Source organism: Pelodiscus sinensis, chromosome 17 (assembly GCF_052426305.1).
Source record: "Pelodiscus sinensis isolate ZL-2025 chromosome 17, ASM5242630v1, whole genome shotgun sequence".
In the NCBI taxonomy this organism is placed as follows: Eukaryota; Metazoa; Chordata; order Testudines; family Trionychidae; genus Pelodiscus; species Pelodiscus sinensis.
Window position 1 is genome coordinate 17,489,334 of NC_143068.1, and position 21,051 is coordinate 17,510,384.

The window sequence follows — 21,051 nt, forward strand, 5'->3', positions numbered from 1 at the left end:
GAGCTAGCTCAAGTGTGTCTTAGCAAGCCGCAGTCATGCCCTGCAATTGCAGCACAGGTACTGTTGCACAGGAGAGGGGGCAAAGCTTTCATTTTGAAGCCCTTGTTTAAGTGGGATATGAAGCTGGAATAGCAACCTCATCCCTCAACACTGATGTTATTGTACTCTTCTATGTTAAAAGGCCACGGGGACCCCGGTTTAGCATGATGCTTTGAGCAGCCTGATCTGAACCCACCTCTAAAGTAGAATATGGGAGACCAATGTGGAGCACCTTCCTGCAGTAACTGGAAGATCTATCGATTAATTTATAGTGCTACATAGTGGGCTTTGCCCACAGGCTGATCTGCCTCCATAACGGGTGGGTTAGTTACCACACTTATGTGTAGCTTTTAGTTTTAATATATTTTGCAAGCTGGATTTTGTAAAACCTCTTTAGTGAAGGTAAGGTAGTATTTGGCACCCCCTTGTGTGAATTTCTAGAACTATGCCAGGCAATAGTTCTTTTCATCAGCAGACTCACTTTGCTTTGGGTACCACTGGAGAAGACCCTCCACATTAAACTTGGACAGACCAGGCAGGCCACACTTTTAACCCATAAAGTCCAAGATTTGGAATCCAACATGCAGAATACAGCAGACAAATAATGTGGGGCCAAATTCTCAACTGATGTAAATTAAGGTAGCTTCACTGACTTCAATATAGCTACACTGATTCACGCCAGCTAAACCGTGACATTACATGGCCTCAGGAGCAGCCTGAGGCCGGCTTAGGCAGCTGGTGCCCCAGGCAAAACGCGTGATCGACGCCCCAGCCTGCAGGGCCGTCAATGGACTGATGTCATTATCGGGTGCCCTGTGCGCCCCGCGACATCATCATCGGGAGCCCTGGGTGGTGGCGCCCTAGGCGGCGGCCGAGGCCACCTATAATCACGGGCCACCCCTGCATGGCCTTGGGCAGATATTTTAGGACTATCCTGAAAAATACATAGACCTTTTGACTCCTATTCAACTGTCATTGACGTTTGGAGAGATGTGGAATGTTACAGATGACAAACATTCTCCCTCAAAATTCAGGAGGGAACGGAATTTTACACTACAAGACCATCTTTAGTGTTCATGTGAAATAATTTAAAGTTGAACTGCCCACACCAGCCTCTTTCATGTAAATGAAATTTGACCACAGATTAGCTGGTGTGAATCAGTGTAGATGAAGTGAAGTCAGTGAAGCTACATTAATTTACGTCAGTTGAGAATTTGGCCCCATGTCATTTTTCTGCTGTATTCTGCATGTCTGAAATAAGAACTCCTGTTTTCCACAAGGAATAATGCTTATTTCAAAGTAGTTATTTTGAAAAAATGGTAATGTGGATGCTCCGCTGCTGCTGTTTCGAAATAACTAATACCCAGAGTCATTTGAAGTAATTACTCCCCAGTGTGTCCTGGGTCTCTAAGCTGAGGTTGCGTCCACTTTAAAGGAGCCGGCCTCAGACTAATTTCAAAGCTTCCCTGCAGTGTGGACCACTATTTTGAAATAGTTATTTTGGGAGTAATTATTTCAAAATAAGTTATCACATCAATCTGCCTCCCACCTGCCTCTTCCTTCTTTCCCCCACCCCTTTCCCCAGTGCTCCGGAGCCAAGCCTGCCGAGTCCTGGCTTCTCTCCTCCCCCTCCTCTGTGTTCGGGGGGGGGGGGGGGAGGAGAAGGTACCGGGGCTGCTGCGCCGTGGCTTCAGCCCCACCCCAGTGGCCAGGAGGAGAGCACAGGGCCTGGCGAGGCCAAGGCCTGGCCCTCCTTCCCCCTGGTACCTGTGGGGAGAGTGTGGGGCAAGGAGGGGGCAGGCCAGGGCTGCCATGCCTTGGCATATATATAGTCCAGACTATAGCGCTGTGCTGACAAACAACTGATCGGCACAGCGCGGCAACCATTTTAATTTAAATGAAGCGGCGATTATTTAATGAAATAATGAAAGATATTACCTCACCCACCTTGTCTCTCTAATATACACCGCACTGCTATGTTAGCCCAGAAATGGGGCCCCCATGAACCTGAATTAGCTGATTCAGTCTCTAAGACTTGCTAGCATGAGGTGAGATGTTTGTTTATTTGTTTGTTTTCTCCCCTATGTAGATGTACAATTAGTGTCCTAGTTCTGCACAGGCCGGATTCATTTAGGAGCACTTGAGATCCTGCTGGTGGCACCACTTACCACAGACTGGTCTCTTTCCTGAGTAGCTCTGGGCTCAGGTGTGACACAGCTTCACAGGCTTATTTTGAAGCTTAATTCATTAATGTTTGTAAAATACACGGAGTTCCCCAACAGAATGGAAATTGTTCATCTAGTGTAAAGAGCAGTTATTTTTAGACACATGTAGGTGGATTTTTTCTCTGCTTGACAGCAACAATGAGCTACTATCAAAGGCAGGAGACTGGGAACCATTTTTGACTCACAGACTTTAATGGCTAAATAATATTATGATGCGTTGCCCATTCAAAAAGGGATAAGTAGTAGTCTGACTGCTAATTACTGATTTTTGCTTTATTTATACCAAATGCAACCCCATTTGGCAAAATGTAAAAAAAGGCATAGAAGAGACAGACATTTGGTATTTACAAAAGCAGTCTTAAATAAAAAAAATTAGGCCCTATATACCAGCTTTCAAATTTAAATGAATAGACATATATCCTTACTACATTATCTTATATTCTCTTATAACTATGGTCTGTTGCATCAGTATCCATCTTCTCTTAGCTTTTAATTTGCTGAGTGATTCTAGCTTTAAGAATGTGGCATGTATAAATATTGAAGCTTTGTCTTCACTGCAGAATTAAAGCTTTTTAAATTAACCTATTTTGACAACTGAAAGATCGTTTGCATTGCAGAGTGATGGGATTATCTAGCTTGATCTGTAGTCTCTACCCTCTGATGAGCCAGTGTCACTCAAGTTAATTCTGCAATGAAGACAAACCCACAGAGGTAATATCAAAGTAGTAAAAATTGCAGAGCCATGTACTGTAAAATCAATGTATTCGTAGATTTCAATGCCAGAAGGGGCCACTAATCATCTAGTCTGACCTCCTGTATAAACAGCCAGAGAACCTCCCCAACATTATTCCTGAAGCACACTCATTAAGAAAATATCCAATCTTGATTAGGGAAGTAAGCAATGAGTCGACTATCTGATAAGCAAAAGCTTATTGGATAGTCAACTAATCCCTTGGCTACTTGCTTCCCCCCCTTACTGCCTTTGATAGCAGGAGGGGAGCAGGAGTTGGTACTGGAGGGAGCCCACTTAAAAGCTGTTTTCCCCCAGCATCATCTCTATGGGGGGTGGAGGAGGCTGGGAGGTAGCGAGGACCAGGCATGAGTCAGGAATCAGCTCTTCCCTGCCAGCTCGTAATACATTTAAAAGGCTAACGTATGGCAGGAGTACCTGGCGCAAGCCAGGACAGCTGACTCCCTGTTTGTGCAGGGTCCCGCCCCCTGCTGTGCACCAGCCTTTCGAATACATTTAAAAATGTATTTAAAAAGCTGGTGCGCAGCAGGGGGAGGGACCCTGCATGAGCCGGGAGTCAGTTGTCCTGGCTCACGCTGGGTTCCTCCCACGTGCTTTAGCCTTTTAAATGTATTAAGAGCTGACAGGCTCTTAATACTTTAAAAAAGCAGATCTGTAGTGGAGTTAGGTCCCGGGCCAAGAGCTAACCCCACAGTGGCTACCCTGCTTATTGACTAATCAACAAGTCGATGGAAAATCCATCGACTAATTGATTAGTTGATTAAACTAAATTTAACGTCCCTAATCTTGATTTTAAAATTGCCAGTGATGGAGAAAACCATTGGCATAATTAACTAAGAAGAAAATTATTCTGCGTGCTAAAAACTGTTTTATTTCTACTCTGAATTTGTTTAGCTTCAACTTGAAGCCATTGGTTCATTTTGTACCTTTCTCTGCTAGAGTAAAGAGCTCATTATTTAATATTTGTTCTTGTACGTACTTGACTGTAATCATCTCGTAACCTCTTTGTAAAGAGGCTAAATAGACTGAAGGAGCTAAATCTATTACTCCAAAGCAGGTTTTCCTATGCTTTAATCATTCTTGTGGCTCCTCCCAGAACCCTTTCTAATGTATCAATATCTTCCTTCAATTGTGGACCCCAGAAATGGACAGTGTGTGTGTGTGTGTGGTGGGGGGGAGGGGGAGAGAAGTGGGAGTAGGGGAGGCTTCATGCTCCTGGAATGGGCGGGGCCTCAGATGAATGAGGTGTGGCTGAGGGCGGTCAGCTCTCAGAGCTGTCTCAACCATGGTGCCCTCCCAGCACTGCCTGCCCCCACCTCTCAGGCAGCCCTAATTGCCACCTGTATAGTGATTTAAAGGGCTTGGGGCTCCAGACATTGGCACTGATACAGCAGCACCTGGAACCTGGGCCCCTTTGAATCATCAGGTCCCAGGGCAGTTGCCCCCTTTGCACTCCCATGTTGGAGGGCCTGAGGAGGAGATACCACAGGGAGTCAGTTGGGCTGCTATGGAAGGCCTTGAAGTAGGACCTGGTAGAAGCAGGGGACTCCAGAGAGGCAGCCTGGGAGTCAGAGCTCTGTCTGAGAGAGCGGGGAAGACTGAAAGGTAGCTCACAAGGGAGCACAGGTGACTCATGGTAGCACCACCTAGAACATAAGTACGGCCATATTGGGTCAGACCAAAGGTCCATCTAGCCCAGTATCCTGCCCCAGAAGGAGGGATCACAACAGGTAATCCTCACATGATCCCTATCCTGTCATCCATTCCCACTTCCACCCACCACCTCCCCATCCTCACCCTGCTAACCTTTTAATAGCTAGATGGCATGCCTCCACATGCTCCCTCCTTGATCCTCTGCTGGCCCTCCCCGCACTCCTCCCCCCTGCAGGCACCTGTACCAGAAGATGGGCTGAAGAGGAGCCCAAGTAGGATGAAAGAACTTTTAGTTTGGTTGGACTTTTGTTTGAAAGGGACTGAACTCTGAGACTGATCCATGAGACTGAGCCACATGAATCCCTGAGAGAGATGGCAGACCTTGGTGAAGGGAAGCGAATGGAAGGAATTCCTTCATCATCATACTTGACCAACCAGGGATGCTATGAAGCCTGTGACAATGATGTATGAATGATACCTGTCTTTTACTTAGCTATACACGTGCTGGAGAATTTTGTATTGAATAGTCATAACCACTAGATGTCCCTGTTAACCTGCTATAGTTATGTGTATAAAACTGATAGATCAGTCAGAAGTTTGTATTTTGAATAATCTCAGACTTTTTTTCTTTCTTTGTATGCGATGCCCAAGGTGACCTCCAATATTTAATCTGTTCATAAATATTTTTCTTAATGAAAACCAGGATCGAAATCAGGTCAAATAGAAGCATCTGATCCTGTGAATCCTATGCCTGAGATGTTCACTGTGTACATTGACACTTGCTCCCTAGTTCGAGCTAGGGATGCAAATGTAGGCGACCGAAATTGCTAATGAGGCGGGGATTTAAATATCCTGCACTTCATTAATATGATCTCGCTGGCGCGTTACTCTGCTCAACAGCTGATTCGAACCAGGAAGTGCTTGCAAGGACACATTAGTTCGAACTAAACCCCTTGGTTTGAACTAATGTTACTCCTCATTTTTTGAGGAGTAACATTTTTTGGGGAGTAAAATTTTTTGAGGAGTCGTCTTCATTTGCATCCCTAGCTCAAACTATGGAGCAAGTGTAGATGTACCCCATGTTTAAAAAGAAAAATAAACAAAAACAAGGGGTAGAGGAGGTCCTGATTTAATAAGTTAGGATAGACTCTCATAATTTAAAAAAGAAATTGAAACTTCAATAATACATAGGCAGATAATGGCAGCAATGTAATACAGGCAGTCCCCGGGTTATGCGGATCCGACTTATGTCGGATCCATACTTATGAACTGGGCTTTTCTCGCCCCGGAGGACGCGAGCGGCGGGACTGCCCAGACGCGCCGTGGTCCCACCGCCCGTGTCCTCCGGGGCGAGAAAAGCTGCTCTGCGTCTCCCTGGTCTGCTGGAGGACCCAGGCGGTGGGACTGTGGCGCGTCTGGGCGGTCCTGCCGCCCGGGTCCTCCGCAGCTTTGCTCCGTGTCTTCCTGGTCTGCTAGGGGGGAGGGGCCAGCAGACCAGGGAGACGCGGAGGACCCGGGCGGCGGGACCGCGGCGCGTCTCGGTCCCGCCTCCCGCGTCTCCCTGGTCTGCTGGGGGGGGGGGGCGCAGCTAGTGCGCCCCCCCCAGCAGACCAGGCTTTTCTCGGGACGCCTGTGATAGAGCAGCTGGGGAACTGCCGGTTGATCCCGCAGCACCGCTTTCGGCGCTACTGGACCAACCCGGCAGCACCCCAGCTGCTCTGCCCCAGGCATCCTGATTCAGCCGCTGCTGGTCAGTTTCAGCAGCGGCTGAATCAGGACGCCTGGGGCAGAGCAGTTTGGGTGCTGCTGGGTTGGTCCAGTAGCGCCAAGGAGCGGCGCTACTGGAGCAACCCAGCAGCACTCCAGCTGCTCTGCCCCAGGCGTCCCCAAGTCAGCCGCTGCTGAAACTGACCAGCAGCTGACTACAGGAAGCCCAAGGCAGAGTTGCTCTGCCCAGGGCTTCCTGGAATCAGCCGCTGATCAGTTTCAGCAGCAGCTCACTTGGGGACGCCTGGCGTAGAGCAGCTGGGGTGCTGCCGGGTTGGTCCCCGCAGTGCGGAGGTGCGGCGCTGCAGGGACCTACCCGGCAGCGCCCCAGCTGCTCTGTCCCAGGCATCCAGATTCAGCCGCTGTTGAAACTGATCAGCGGCTGATTCCAGGAAGCCTGGGGCAGAGCAACTCTGCCTTGGGCTTCCTGTAGTCAGCCGCTGGTCAGTTTCAGCAGCAGCTGAATCTGGACGCCCGTTTCGACTTACATACAGATTCATCTTAAGAACAAACCTACAGTCCCTATCTTGTAACCTGGGGACTGCCTGTATGTTAAAGATAAAAAGCAACAAGATGCCCCTCTCAGTCCACAACGCCTTTAGCTTTGCTGCCCCTTGAAAATTTTTTGCATTAGTTTAAGATTATAGTGGCTGTCCCATAATATGATTTTTATTTCATTGCATTTTGCTTTAAAACAAAGTGTTTGTGTTATGATGGTCCATGATTTTGTCCTGCACCAAAATTCATAAGAATTTTTGTGTTGCTCTGAGACCCAATGTTGAGTTGTGATTAAACTTTTTCTTAGGCGATGCAGACGGTTTTGTAGTTACAAAAAAACCAAACCAAACCAAACCAAATGTCTTCTCCCCACATCCTCCAAAAACAAAACAAACAAACAAACAGTGTCCCCCTCAAATCCCAGAGCTGACAAAGGAGAAGGATGTACCTGACTTCCTGAATTACTTTTCCCCCATTCATTTGTAAATGCAGCTTTGCATGTTATCTCAGCAAGTGAGCCAAGCAATACCACCAACTTGTGCTCTACTGAAATATTTACTGGTTATGAGCAATGTTCTCTTGTCTTTTCTATCCATGTGTAGAATGCATTTTCTATGTGCACTGAGGCATGTGTAAATATGCACCACCAGGAGAAATAAAACCTAGCTGTGGGCACTCTGCTAACCAGCTGGACGGCATTTGACTCTCTCGTGAGCGGCCACACAAATACACAGCTTACAGAGAAGACTGGTTATGAGACCAATGCTGTAAGTGGTGTATAGCTCCAGGCAAATAATGAGCACCTTTTCTCCATTGGACCCGCCCCGTCACATGTAGAGTGGGGTTGTTATGGTTTTTTGATTGTTGTGTAACAATAGCTCCCCCCCCCCCCATTAGGGACCAGGAAGTCACAATGAAAACACAGGACCAAAAAATTTGGATTTGAAAGTTGTTCGTATCAGAGTCTCAGACATTCCTTCTGGAGAGAAGTTGCAACTTTTGTGCTGCTTCTGGAGCCTGGAGAGGTACCAGTGACTCCTGAGTGGCAATGAAGCATCATCATGTGACATGGGAGTGTTAAGTAAAACTACAAGGGCAAGGGATTGTTATGAAACGTGCTGGCAGCTGCTCACTGGAATGGCATATGTGGACTCTCTTCTCAGGCCAGCAGGGAGAAAAGTGAAAGTAACTCTTTCCTCTGTGTAGATAATTTATGGGTGCTCTCAGCCTTCAGAGTGGGAATTGTCAGGTGACCAAGTGAACTGACTCATGAGGGAAAGCAATCAGGGCTGGTTGGAGGGAAGTGCTCTCTGTGGAGGGACTGTAAGAAGAGGAAGCTCTGCTAAGTTGCTCTCTACCTCAGTTTGGACTGAATTGGGAACCAACCTCCTCCTCCCCGCCTGGAGAAAAGGGTGTAATTTACCCATTTGTTTTCCTACAGGGAATCTTTGTTGCCTTCTTACATGAGCGGTTCCTTCCAACTCAATGGAACCTTGTGTGGGGTGAAGAACCTGAGTGGATTCTAGGTTCTGCTGGAAGTTTCTGGATACTACCACGCTACTAATAACTATGGCTACTAAATAGTATTACAGGATAAGATGCATAATAAATGGTGTAATGCAGATAATGCCCAGTAAAATCCGGGTGTGAAGAGCCCCTTTGGCTTTATTTATTTGAACTGCAAATCTGTGTATGTGGCATCCCTTGGCTACCCCTTGTCCCGGTCAGTGGACAAATATAGAGTTGGCCAGGTACTAAGTCAGCCATACCTGTCATGCTAACTAGACTCATCAAGGCACTATAATACACCTCCTTGATGTTTTCTATTCCCTGTAAGCCCCTCTTTGTATCTAAAATATTAAAGCAAAAGAGTTGCATATAATTTGTCAACATTTTCATCAAAGGAGCTGGGACTGAATGGAGACAAAGCTACTTTCATCCAGGGATGTTAAAGACTAGTCGACTAGTCTACTATCCGATAAGCAAATGCTTATCGGATAGTCAGTCAACTAGTCGATTCCCCCCGCCCCCGCTGCCTCTCTTTGATAGAGGCAGCAAAATGGAGGGAAGAGGGAGCACTTGAAAGCGGCAGCTCTGCACAGCCTCAGCGTTTCAAAGTGGCAGTGCTGCACAGCTGAGCTGAGCTGGGGAGTCCCCAGCTGACCCCGGGTTCCGGGGAAATGGAACCCTGAGTCAGCTGGGAAGTCCCCAGCTGATCCCAGGTTCTGCTGAAATGCCACGTGGAGCCCAGGTTCAGCTTACCCCGGGTTCTGCATGGCATTTCAAAGCGGCAGTGCATGGAGCCTGGGATCAGTGGGGGACTCTTGTGCATTTCAAAGCTGGCTCCGGGCTGCACGTAGAGTTCCACATTCCTCCTTTGACAAGTACAAGAGCCCTGGTAGAGGCTCTTGTACATTACAAAGGAGGAATGCAGAAGTGCCTATCCACTAGTCAAGTAGTCGATGGAAATTCCGGCAACTACTCGACTAGTCAATTGACCTTTGGTTAACATCCTTACTTTCATCCCCAGTGCTGATTTCAGGCCTGGCCTTGGCTGTTATTTCTCAAAACTCCACTGACTTCAAAAGAGCCATGCAGAATCTGACTCAGGGTGGCTCCAGGTTGGGGACTGAGGCTGATGAGGTAGGATAGTGCGAGGGGGAAGCTTACAGAGTTCATAGCACTTTTGGTCAGTATACACAGGACACCACCACCAAGCTGGCAGCTTCAAAATAGCAACTACAAACGACTCCCTCTCCCCCCACAAAAAAGTGTAAAGATTTCAGTGACTGGAGGTTTGAGTGGGAAGTGAGGGGTCTATAATGCGTAAGCAGCCAATTGAAATACAATACAGCACCAGGGTTGAAGGCTTTTTTATCATTCTTCATTTTTTTTACTGGTCTTCTTTATATAAATGTTTTTCAACTTGCCTTCTCCTCTGGCCCTGAAAATCCGCAGCAGTGCTAAATGTATCATTTTCTCTTTTGCATGCCGTAGTTCAATGCAAAATCTCGGCTTTGATTTGATGGCAGAACTGTACATGCCACTATTTCATGGTGACACACACCTTTCCAATCCATAGTGTCATGATATTTCTTATTGATCTCTTAGTTCCTTCATGCACCCATTAGCTAAGGCTGCAGCATGATATTTTCAACTGCAATGTATTTCCTTTGGAATGCATATGCCACTTCTTCTGATCCTTTCAGGGGAGCTCAGTGAACTTTTCTTTTCTCCCTTTCCCTCAGAAAACTGATCTTCTCCAGGCCATTTCCTCCCATCTCTTTTTTCTTAGTTTACCACAATTTTCTCTCCCTACATCGTTCTTCCCATCAATAGTCCTGGTACAGTTTTCATTGTACAAGGTTAAAAATAATAATAATGCATATAGTAGCATCATTAGGAATTTTGCTCATCTCTTTTCAGAGGCTGCTCTAAAGATGAATGTACCCAAAGGTCGTACCATAGGGTATAGGATAACAGAGGAACCTCCAGTTGCACTGGCCCCCTAGGCGAGGTGCCGGGGAGGCCAGAGGAGGAAGGAAACAGGCTGTGAGCTTCACCTCACTCTGTAGTCTGCAAAAAGGGGAAAAAATATTCAGAGACTGTGGTAAGTGTGGCTGCAGCCCCCCGCTTGGGTTTGCAGATCTTGGGTCAGGCGGTACAACAGATCACCCTGTATCTTGAACCACGGGCCTTGGGGCCTCTCTTGGGGTGGCAGGTCCGTCGGCTCCGGTCTTCCTGCCTGCTCCCAAGCTCGGCTAAGGGTCAGATCATTCAAACGGTTTCGGTTGGCTCACGACGTGCCCTGGGCGGGCCACCTAGGCTGGGAAAAGACGTTATGCAGACTAGCCCAGCGGTTCTTCTGGTCGGGGGTACACCACGCTATGAGGGACTATTGTGCATCATGCCCCAAATGCCAGCGTGCTAACCCCGGTGGGGTTCCCCGAGCCCCATTGGTCCTGCTGCCCGTGGTAAGGACGCCTTTCGAACGGGTAGGACTGGACCTGGTTGGGCCGCTGGAGTGAAGCACCAACAAGAACAGATACATTTTGGTCATTGTGGACTACGCCACTCGGTACCCGGAGGCAATTCTCCTAAGGGTCACGACCGCCTGCGCCATTGCCAATGAACTTTTAAAAGTGTTTGCCAAGGTGGGCCTCCCTAAGACGATCCTAACAGACCAGGGAACTAACGTAACGTCCAAACTGATAACAGAATTGTGTCGCCTACTGAATATCCGATCTCTGAGAACCTCCGTGTACCACCCCCAGACGGATGGACTGGTGGAATGGTTCAACAGGACTCTGAAGTCGATGCTGCGCAAATTTGTCGAAGACGACCTGCGGCAGTGGGACAGGTGGCTGCCACTCTTCTCTTCGCCGTAAGGGAGGTTCCCCAAGAATCCATGGGATTTTCCCCTTTTGAATTATTATATGGGCAGCGACCGCGGGGGATTCTGGACCTAGTGAGAGAGACTTGGGAGGGACAAGAAAGACGCGCCCAGGGGTCCATCCACTATATTTTACAATTGCGAGAGCGGCTAGAAGAATTAGGCCGGCTAGCACAGGAGAACCTGCGGACGGCGCAGGAAACACAGGCGCGTCACTACAACCAGAAGGCGAAGGTGCAGACTTTTCAACCCGGAGACCGGGTGTTGCTCTTGTTGCCCTCTTCAGAGTCCAAGTTGCTAGCGAAGTGGCAAGGACCATTTGAAGTCGTGCGGAAGGTGGGGCTGGTCGACTATGAGGTGAGGTTACCAGGGCGGCGGAAAGACTTACGAGTGTACCATGTGAACCTCCTGAAGGCCTGGAAGGAGAGGGAGGCAATGCTGATCACCCCATTTCCCCCGGAGGACAAGTTGGGACCGCAAGTGGGAGCCTCGACGGAGCGCCCCCAGGTGGACATCGGGCAAGACCTGGAGAAGGGTCAACAGCAACAGCTGCAAGAACTCATAGCGCGGTTCCCGCATGTGTTGTCAGATAAACCAGGAAGGACCCCGTTAATTAATCATCACATCACCATAACGCTGGGGCAGAAAGTACGGGACAATCATCGACCCCTACCCAGGAAAATGTGGGACACCATGCGCCAGGAACTAAAAGAAATGTTGGCTCTAGGGATGGTGGAAGAATCCCGAAGCAAGTGGAGGAGCCCCATCGTGCTGGTCCCCAAGCCCAATGGTCAGTGAGGTTTTGCGTCGACTTCCGCAAGGTGAACGCCATCTCCCAGTTCGATGCCTACCCCATGCCCCGGGTAGATGTGCTACTGGAACGTCTGGGGAGGGCCAGATATATCTCGACACTGGATCTCACAAAAGGCTATTGGCAGATCCCGTTGACACCGATGGCGAAAGCCAAAACAGGATTTCCAACCCCTTTTGGGCTCTACCAATTCACGATGATGCCTTTCGGACTACATGGAGCCGCTGCCACATTTCAGCGGCTGATGAATCAAGTCTTGGCACCCCACGATGAGTATGAATACATCGATGATATTATTTTGCACAGCGAAGGATGGGAGGAACACCTAACCCACTTAGAGAAGGTATTAAGGAACCTAGGGGAGGCCAGGTTGACAGCGAACCCAGCCAAGTGTCATCTAGGGAAGGAAGAGGTAACCTACTTGGGGTATACAGTGGGGAAGGGACGGGCAAAGCCCGTAACAGACAAAATTCAGGCCCTCCGAGAATACCCCACTCCCACCACGAAACGACAGGTGAGACAGTTCCTGGGGTTGGTGGGATATTACCGGCGCTTTGTCCCTAACTTGTCCACCATAGCTGCCCCCCTGACGGACCTGACCAAAAACCAACACCCACGGCAGGTAGAGTGGTCAGCAGCGTGCGAGAGGGCGTTTCAAACCTTGAGAGACCACCTTATCCGGGGACCGGTATTAGCCCAGCCGGATTTTTCCAGACCCTTCATCCTACAGACAGATGCTTCCGAGGTAGGCCTCGGGGCCGTGCTATCCCAGGAGGTGGAGGGAGTAGAACACCCTCTACTGTACCTAAGCTGCAAGTTGTACCCTAAGGAAACCCGGTACTCCACCATAGAGAGGGAGGCGCTGGCAGTGAAATGGGCCGTGGACGCATTGAGGTATTATTTGCTGGGGAGTACCTTTTTGGTAGTGACGGATCACGCCCCTCTAAGGTGGTTGCAAACAATGAAAGACACCAATGTGCGTATCATGCGCTGGTACCTAGCATTGCAGCCGTATTCGTTTCGAGTGGCACATAGACCAGGGAAAGCACATGGAAACGTAGATTTTTTTTCGCGCATAGCTCCTAAGGAGGGGGAGGAAAGACTATCGGGAAGAACGCTTTTAAGGGGGGAGGTGTGTGATGGGGCTAGCCTGCCCCGCACTGAGCAGGAGGGAGGGGAGCCTGCCTATTGGGTAGAATACGCCCCTCCCCCACAGCCATACCGGGCATGCTCGCAGTGCAGCCTCACTATAAAAGGCTGCCGGGCTGCTCACTTGGAGCAGACTGCTGGGAAGGAAGGAGCTCCAGCCCCAGCTGCAGGGCCGCAGCCGGACCTGCTGCCAGAATCCGAGCCGGAGGGACCGCTGCTATTGCTGCTACTATCACCGGGGCGAGCACGCCTCCAACGCCAACTCCGGGGGGCCGCCTGTCCCGCTGCAGTGGACATCCTCTGTGCTGCTGCCCCAGAGACGGGACTGACTGACGTTGCCGCCGCCAGCCCAACATCGCCAGGTGGGACCTCTGTCGGCCACAAGTCGGGGGTAGGAAGGAACCCAGGGCAAGGGGCAGGGAAAACCCCAGTGGGCTCAGCGCGTTTCAGGGAGGATCCGCCGCTGAGCCAGTGGTGGGAACCACCTACCACTATTAGGGCCCTGGGTTGGGGTCCGGTGGAGAGGGAGGGCCCAGACCCCCCTACCCTAACTCCTCAGGGCGTGAATTAGGCCTCAGGGCCTGCTTTGACTGCGGACTAGGCCTCAGGGCCTGTTGCGGATGTTGGACTAGGCCTCAGGGTGTGGACTAGGCCTCAGGGCCTGTTGCAGATGCTGGACTAGGCCTCAGGGTGTGGACTAGGCCTCAGGGCCTGCTTTGACTGCGGACTAGGCCTCAGGGCCTGTTGTGGCTACCAGACCAGGCCTCAGGGTCTGCGAGTTGGGTGGGCCTGCTTTAATCTCGGGGAGGAGAGGACGGGGCAGAGGGGACCCCGCCACAAGCATGTAATGCTGAGTAGATATGCGTATAACACACTGTCTGCAATAGACAAGTTCAGGGAATGTCTTCCACAAGATATGAGGCAGGAGTCTGGGGCCTTCTTAGATGAAGGCAGGGTGGCCTTGGAAGCTGTGGACTTGGCTGCCTGCACTATGGCTACCGGGGTACGATCAGGAGGTGCGCAGCATCAGTCATCTTGATAGCCCCAGCGTGGCCATGTCAACACTGGTATCCCATGCTCCTGGACCTAGCGGTGGAGGTGCCCCTTGTGCTATCCTTGGTTCCAGACCTGATCACTCAGGACCTGGAGGAAGGGTGGCTATGCCACCCGAACCTATCCTCCCTCCACCTGGCAGCCTGGAACTTTTGTGACTAACCAGACCAGAAAACCTCTGCTTGGTGGCGATCAGGAGGATCCTTGTGGAGAGCAGAAAACCCTCCACGAGGTTGACATATGAAGCTCAATGGAAATGCTTCTCACTTTGGTCTAATGGGGCAAAGGGATGGATCCAATAGGGGCCCCATCCCCCTCATCCTGGACTACCTCCTCCACCTTTGGCAGCAAGGCCTATCAATGTCATCCCTATGGGTTCACCAAGCCACCGCTGCGGCGTTCCATTTGCAAACATGCTGGTTAAGCAATTCCTTAAGGTCGTGGATAGACTATATCCATATGCGCGCCAACACTTACCCACGTGGGACCTTAATTTGGTCCTTACGAAACTCATGAGCCCCCCGTTCAAACCCTTGGCTCCCTGCTCCCTGAAACACCTCTCGTAGAAGGTAGTTTTCCTGGTAGCCATTACATCAGCCAGGAGAGTGTCAGAGCTGAGGGGCCTCACATCAGAGCCCCCTTATACAGTTTTTTTTAAGGACAGGATTAGGTTTCATCTCCACGCTTCATTCCTGCCCAAAGTTGTGTAACATTTCCACCTGTCCCAGGACATCTATCTCCCTGTTTTCTTCCCTAAACCACACGCAACACCTAGGGTATGTCTACGCTACAAAGCTAATTCAAACTAATAGCCGTTAGTTCGAATTAACTTTAATAGGGGCTACTCATGCAAACCACTATTTCGAATTTAATTTGAAATAGCGGAACACTTAATTCGAACTAGGTAAACCTCATTCTACGAGGAGTAATGCCTAGTTCAAATTAAGTAGTTCGCATTAAGGGCTGTGTAGCCACTTAATTCAAACTAGCTGGAGGCTAGCCCTTCCCAGGTTGCCCTGTTGGCCACTCTGGGCCAAACCAGGGAAACTCTTCTGTCCCCCTCCCAGCCCCGGAGCCCTTAAAGGGACATGGTCTGCCCACAGTGCCCGTGCCAGTTGCAAGCCTGCCAGAACCCAGCCAGCAGACCCTGCACCTAGCACGGCACGAACCAGCCACCCGCTGCCACCCAGCCCTCCACCTCTTCCCAGGACCAGGCTGGCGGCTCACAGGAGCCTGTCCGGGTCGCAAAAGGTGGGCACCCGCCTGGTCTAGTGTGGAGATCGTGGACCTCATCGGGACTTGGGGGGAGGCCTCCAACATCCACGATCTCCACACTAGATGTGTTATTTTGAATTAGCTTATTTCAAATTAACTAATTCGAAATAAGTTAGTTCGAATTAGTGCTGTAGTGTAGACATACCCCTAGAGAGCAGTCCCTGCATTCTCTAGACGTGAGGAGGGCCTTTGCTTTCTACATCGATAGAATAAGAGAGTATAGGAGGTTACCACAACTCTTTATTTCTACAGAAGAAAGAATATGGGGTCTTCCGGTGTCGGGCCATTGCTTGTCTTCATGGATCACCTCCAGTATCAGGGCCTGTTATGAACTTGCAGGGCAGACAGCACTCCCACTTACGGCCCACTCCACGAGGGTGCAGGCCTCATCGATGGCATTTGTCGCACAAGTGCCAATCCTTGAGAAGTGCAGGGTGGCCACATTGTCCTCCATCCATATATTTACAACCCATTATGCAATTGCACAGCAGGCCAGGGACAACGCAGGCTTTGGTAGGGCTGTGTTGCAATCCGTTGCAGAGTAAGGTTCTGACCCCACCTCCTGTAGTACTGCTAGGGAGTCCCCTAACTGGAACTGACATGAGCAAGCACTCGAAGAAGAAATAATGGTTACTTACCTTGTAACTGTTATTCTTCGAGATGTATTGCTCATATCCATTCCAAAAAACCTCCCCTTTGTTGGAAGACTACGGCAAGAAGGAACTGAGAGAGTGGAGGGCCAGCAGTGGTATATCTGCACCAATATGCCGGCGCCACTCCAGGGGCCTCCTAAGGGAAAAAAGCTTTGGCATCCATACATGCGGCACGTACACATCTAACTGGAATGGACATGAGCAATACATCTTGAAGAACAACAGTTATGAGGTAAGTAACAGGTTTTCTTTGTAGTTTTGAGTTTTTTAGTTTTTTTGTAGTTAGTCTCGTTATCTAAGCTTGGACCAAAATTAGAGAACAACAATAAGCCATTTATATACAACTCAGCTCAATTAACTGCAGTCAAAATGGGTTTTCAGAGGGATTTAAAGGTGCTTTGTTGATGAGCCAGGTAGGAAGGGCTGTTCTTTCAGTTAAAGAACAATCTTAACAAAACTATAGAATGTTTTGAGGGAGGGGGAGAGATGCAGAGCAGGTTGAACCTCTCTAGTCCAGCAACCTAAAGGACCTGAGCGGTGCTGAACCAGAGAATTTGCCAGACCACAGGAGGTCAATATTGTCTAGCAGCATTACCAACATTTCCACTGCTTACTGTGCTCTTAGAAGACATTTAGGAGTAAATTAGAGCTAACTAACAGCACAGAACACAGAGTGCTTGGTCTGGTGGCTGTAAACAAACTTTATGGGACCACAGGAAAGTTGGATCACACCCATGGTAGTGGACATTTGTCTAACTAAAATCATGCCAGATCATGGATGTTGGCAGACCAAAGAGTGCCAGACTAGAGAGGTTCAATCTGTATGGGTATGTCTACACTAGCTCATTAATTCGAGCTAAGTAGGCAAATGAGGCGACTGGAGTTGCAAATGAAGCCCAGGATTTAAATATCCCAGGCTTTATTTGCATGTTCCCGTCCGGTCGCCATTTTGAAATTTCACTAGCGCCAACTCCACGAGGAGTAACAGTTAGTTCAAATTAACGTTTCACTGCTGCGTGTAGCAGCGTGGCAGTGAGTTCGGGCTAGTGAAATTTCAAAATGGCGACTGGACGGGAACCTGCAAATAAAGCCCCGGATATTTAAATCCTTGGCTTCATTTGCAACTCCTGTTGCCTCATTTGCCTGCCTAGCTCGAATTAACGAGCTAGTGTAGACATACCCTATATGATTCTATCATACCTTCTGCCAGATGGAGCTGGCAGCAGCCTGGGCCAGGTTCAATAGCTAGGGATTTGTTTTCAATATAATACATAAACAGCTTTAATTCCCACCTATTAACCTGGTACAATTTTACACTACCCCTGGGCACGTCTGAGTGCACTACTTCCCAGCTTGCAAGCACAGAGTCTGTGTATGGAAAAGAAGTGATGTCACCTGACATTAGAGAAAATGCCACAAGCAGGATACATATTTATAAAACTCTGAGCAGAATACCCACCCAAGAGGGCATGAGTCTGGGCCTCAGCTTCATGTTCTAGAGTTCTACAACCAACTTTTCTTTGCCCCTTGCTGCTTCCCCACCATACCTCACTCACAGTGGCTGTGCTTGGTTTGTGAGAACCAGGGGTTCAGAGGTGCACTTCCCACCTGTGAGTTTACTTCCCATTTGTGGGAGAAGCACCATGCATGCTTCGCCGACTGAGCACTTGCTAATCGCAGTTTCTCTCCCTGGGCTGCTCGCCAACTATTTGTTCTGCTTGTCTGCTCACCAGCCACTTGTTCCGTTCACTCATTTGTGGGTTGATTATCGGTCAGCCACCTTCTGCTGCCACCTGCTTCTCTGTTGTGACCTCTGCACATCAGTCTCTTAAGAATTTTTTTCAGCTCTCTGCAAACTGGACAGAAACACTGCTCTACCAGAAAGACAGTTCCCGCTAAGCTACATGGCAGCACGGCTCCACAGCTGCTTAATCAGCCCTGCCCAGAGGCTCAGGGCTGCTGCGCACGGAGCAGCCTGGCTGGGGGAGAGGCACTTTTCCTTCAGCTAGAGCAGCAGCTCCCTGATGAGGACAGAGCATCTAGTCTCTCCCAGCCAGTAGGGACACATCTTAAAGTGATGTGGAGGGTGGGTCAAAAGGCCAGCAGGGAAGAAATGGGGCCAGAGCCTTTCCTCTTCCAGTTCCAGTCACACTGTCTTCCTGGGATGTTGCCCAATGCATTGGCTGCTCCCTCCAAGGCAGCTGCTTTGCTGCACAGGGGAGGGGATGGAGAAAACATGAGTGGGTCAGGCTGGGGGCAGAAATAAATCATGAGGGTGCCATGTGGGGGGTTGTGTTCTTCTCCCAGCTGGGGCCCTTTTTATGTCCCTTCCACTAGTCACACCTGCTTCTGCTTCTCGCTGAGGTAGATTAATTTAGGTGATGGGACAGTGCTCTTCCATTAGCATAGAATGTCTTCACCAGATGCACTGCAATGGCACAGCTGTGCCAATGTAGCAATGCAATATAGACTTCCTACAGAATCAGTTTGTCCATCTATCTGTCAGACCTCCACTCTCCTCTGAACTCTAACAGGGGTGGTGACCTTCCAAGGAGGTTCAAGTCCTCTACCTCTTCACAATGCTCTTGCTCATAAGCAAGATTGGAAGGGGGAATTTGTTTAAATGGAGACTGTTCCCATGTGTTTGCTGCAACCCACAATCCTGGCATTTGTTTGAGTCAATTAACATAAGACCTTGGGGGAAAAAAATCTCACAAGCAGTTATTAAAGGAAGGTGTAATTATTGACTTTGGATTAATTGAAAATGTGTGCTCTAAAAGTAGCAGTTGAGCTCCATTCTGATTAATTGCTTTCTCACATATTATGGAAGTTGCAAAAAGTGCTTGTTCTACAGACAGAAGAGGGAACATGTCTAATGATTCTGCTGAATGTTTATAACATAAATCCGTAACTGCAATACTAAAAGGCTTTGCAGTGCTATAATCAGATTATAGACAAAGTTCCATGGGATTCCTTCATTCAAAAAGAAAATAGAAGTTCTTTAAGAACTGGAAGGATTCTAAGGGGAAATTGGATACTTGGATAATTAATTTTATGAATAATGTACTTTTTAAAAATTGAATGACTGTTATCAAAACAATACACCAAATTCCATACAAATGTGTGAATATGTTGTCTAAACTGTCACTTGTCAAAATAATCATTTCCACCCGATCACTTTGGATCTCAGAGAGACATGGGTAAAAAATGTTTGTGAAGAAAGACAAGCTTTTATTAAACTTTCAATAGAGCAGTGCTTGCCAGAGCTACTGAGAGAGCAGCCTGTGTCCAAGTTAATAGCCTTCCTAAAACAAGGCCTATGCTGTGTCTAGTCACATTTGGAAATCGTTTTTAGCAACATTTTTATTTGCACCTCTGTTATGCCTTTCTTCCAAGGCAGAGGCAGCAGCTTTTCAGAAATCTTGGTGGTACCCAGAATGCCCACTTAAACTCCTCCCCCCCCACACACTTGCCTCAGGCTCTAGGAAGGAGTTTGGGTACAGGAAGGTTGCAGGCTCTGAGAAGGTGTTTGGGTGCTGGGTGTGGGCTCTTGCCTGAAGTAGGGGTGCAGGAAGAGATTCGGGCTCTGGGAGGGAATGTGAGTGCACGAGGGGGTGAGGGGTTAAGGCTCTGCAGTCCTGGGAGGGAGGATATCTCCGTGCACTGGGATCTAGGTAGGTAATCTGCCCAGTGCGCTGCTGGGGAAATCAGAAATTCAGAATTTGCTGCTCTGGGGTAGCTGACTAGGATGGGCATGGGGATGTCAGGAGTTCTAGGGTTCACAGCTATACACTTTGGTCAGGGTTTATACACTTGATCAAAGGTAGGGCATGTACCTCTACCTGAGCTGGAAATTACAGCTTCAGCATAGGTGTGTTTCTGCCCTTACCCAGTCTGCTCGTGCTCAAGTTGCAATTTGAACACATGCACTTGGGGTTTCTGGGTGTGCACTGAACCAGACTTATGAAAGGTCCACTCCTGGTGGCAATAACACTTGCAATTCTTTTAGAAGATTTTGTTATACATTGCTAAAACAACATTCAAAACGAGATAAGTGCTTGGAAGTCCCATGGAATTAATGTCTAATAAAAACATATAATTCACTGATATCAGGAAGTAATGAAAAGATAAGTATCAGTTCCAGAGAAAGCAAACAAACAACTTCTACTTTTTCTTTTCTCACAGAGCAGGCTTGCCATAAGGAAGCCCAGCACCATCCTTGTTTCTGTGAGGTCCCAGTGTACAAGGAAGTAATAGTTAATAAACAACACTCTCTACAAGATTGAGAGAGCCAGAGAGAGCTGTGCTGCTGAAAAGCAGGTGTGCTTCATGAATAAACTATAGCATGTTACCCGGTGGGTACTAATGAAACAAACAGAAGTTTCGCAGCCATGGATAATACAAAGGCTCAAGACACGATTCCACAGGTAAAGGCAGAAATTGTTATTGCTTATGTAAAATGTGTGTGTTGTGCATAACTGAAGAGATAGCCTTGCAAAAACTGAGAACAAATTTGTATTGTGTTGGCAGGGAATTTACAGAAGGATTGCTTAGGGTAGTATCAGAGGGGCAGCCATGTTAGTCTGAATCGGCAAAAGTGGCAAGGAGTCCTGTGGCACCTTATAGACTAATCGAAGTGTTAAAGACGAAGTGGGTCTTTGCCCACGAAAGCTTATGCTCCAACACCATGGTTAGTCTATAAGGTGCCAGAGGACTCCTCGCCGCTTTTAGGGTAGTATGTGATACAAACCTTCATTGGGTAGTATGTGATACAAACCTTCGCT

General features: G+C 48.6%; 1 protein-coding gene across 1 annotated transcript in view; it reads left to right on the top strand.

Annotated features, from left to right (window-relative positions):
- LOC102457221 (formin-F-like) overlaps nt 1-21,051 on the top strand; it is a 125,881-nt gene that overhangs the window by 28,261 nt on the left and 76,569 nt on the right. The window contains exon 2 of the mRNA XM_075901165.2: nt 20,453-20,694. Within this exon, the coding sequence (XP_075757280.2) occupies nt 20,659-20,694 (36 nt within the window). The 5' untranslated portion in view covers nt 20,453-20,658. The remainder of the gene's footprint in view (nt 1-20,452; nt 20,695-21,051) is intronic.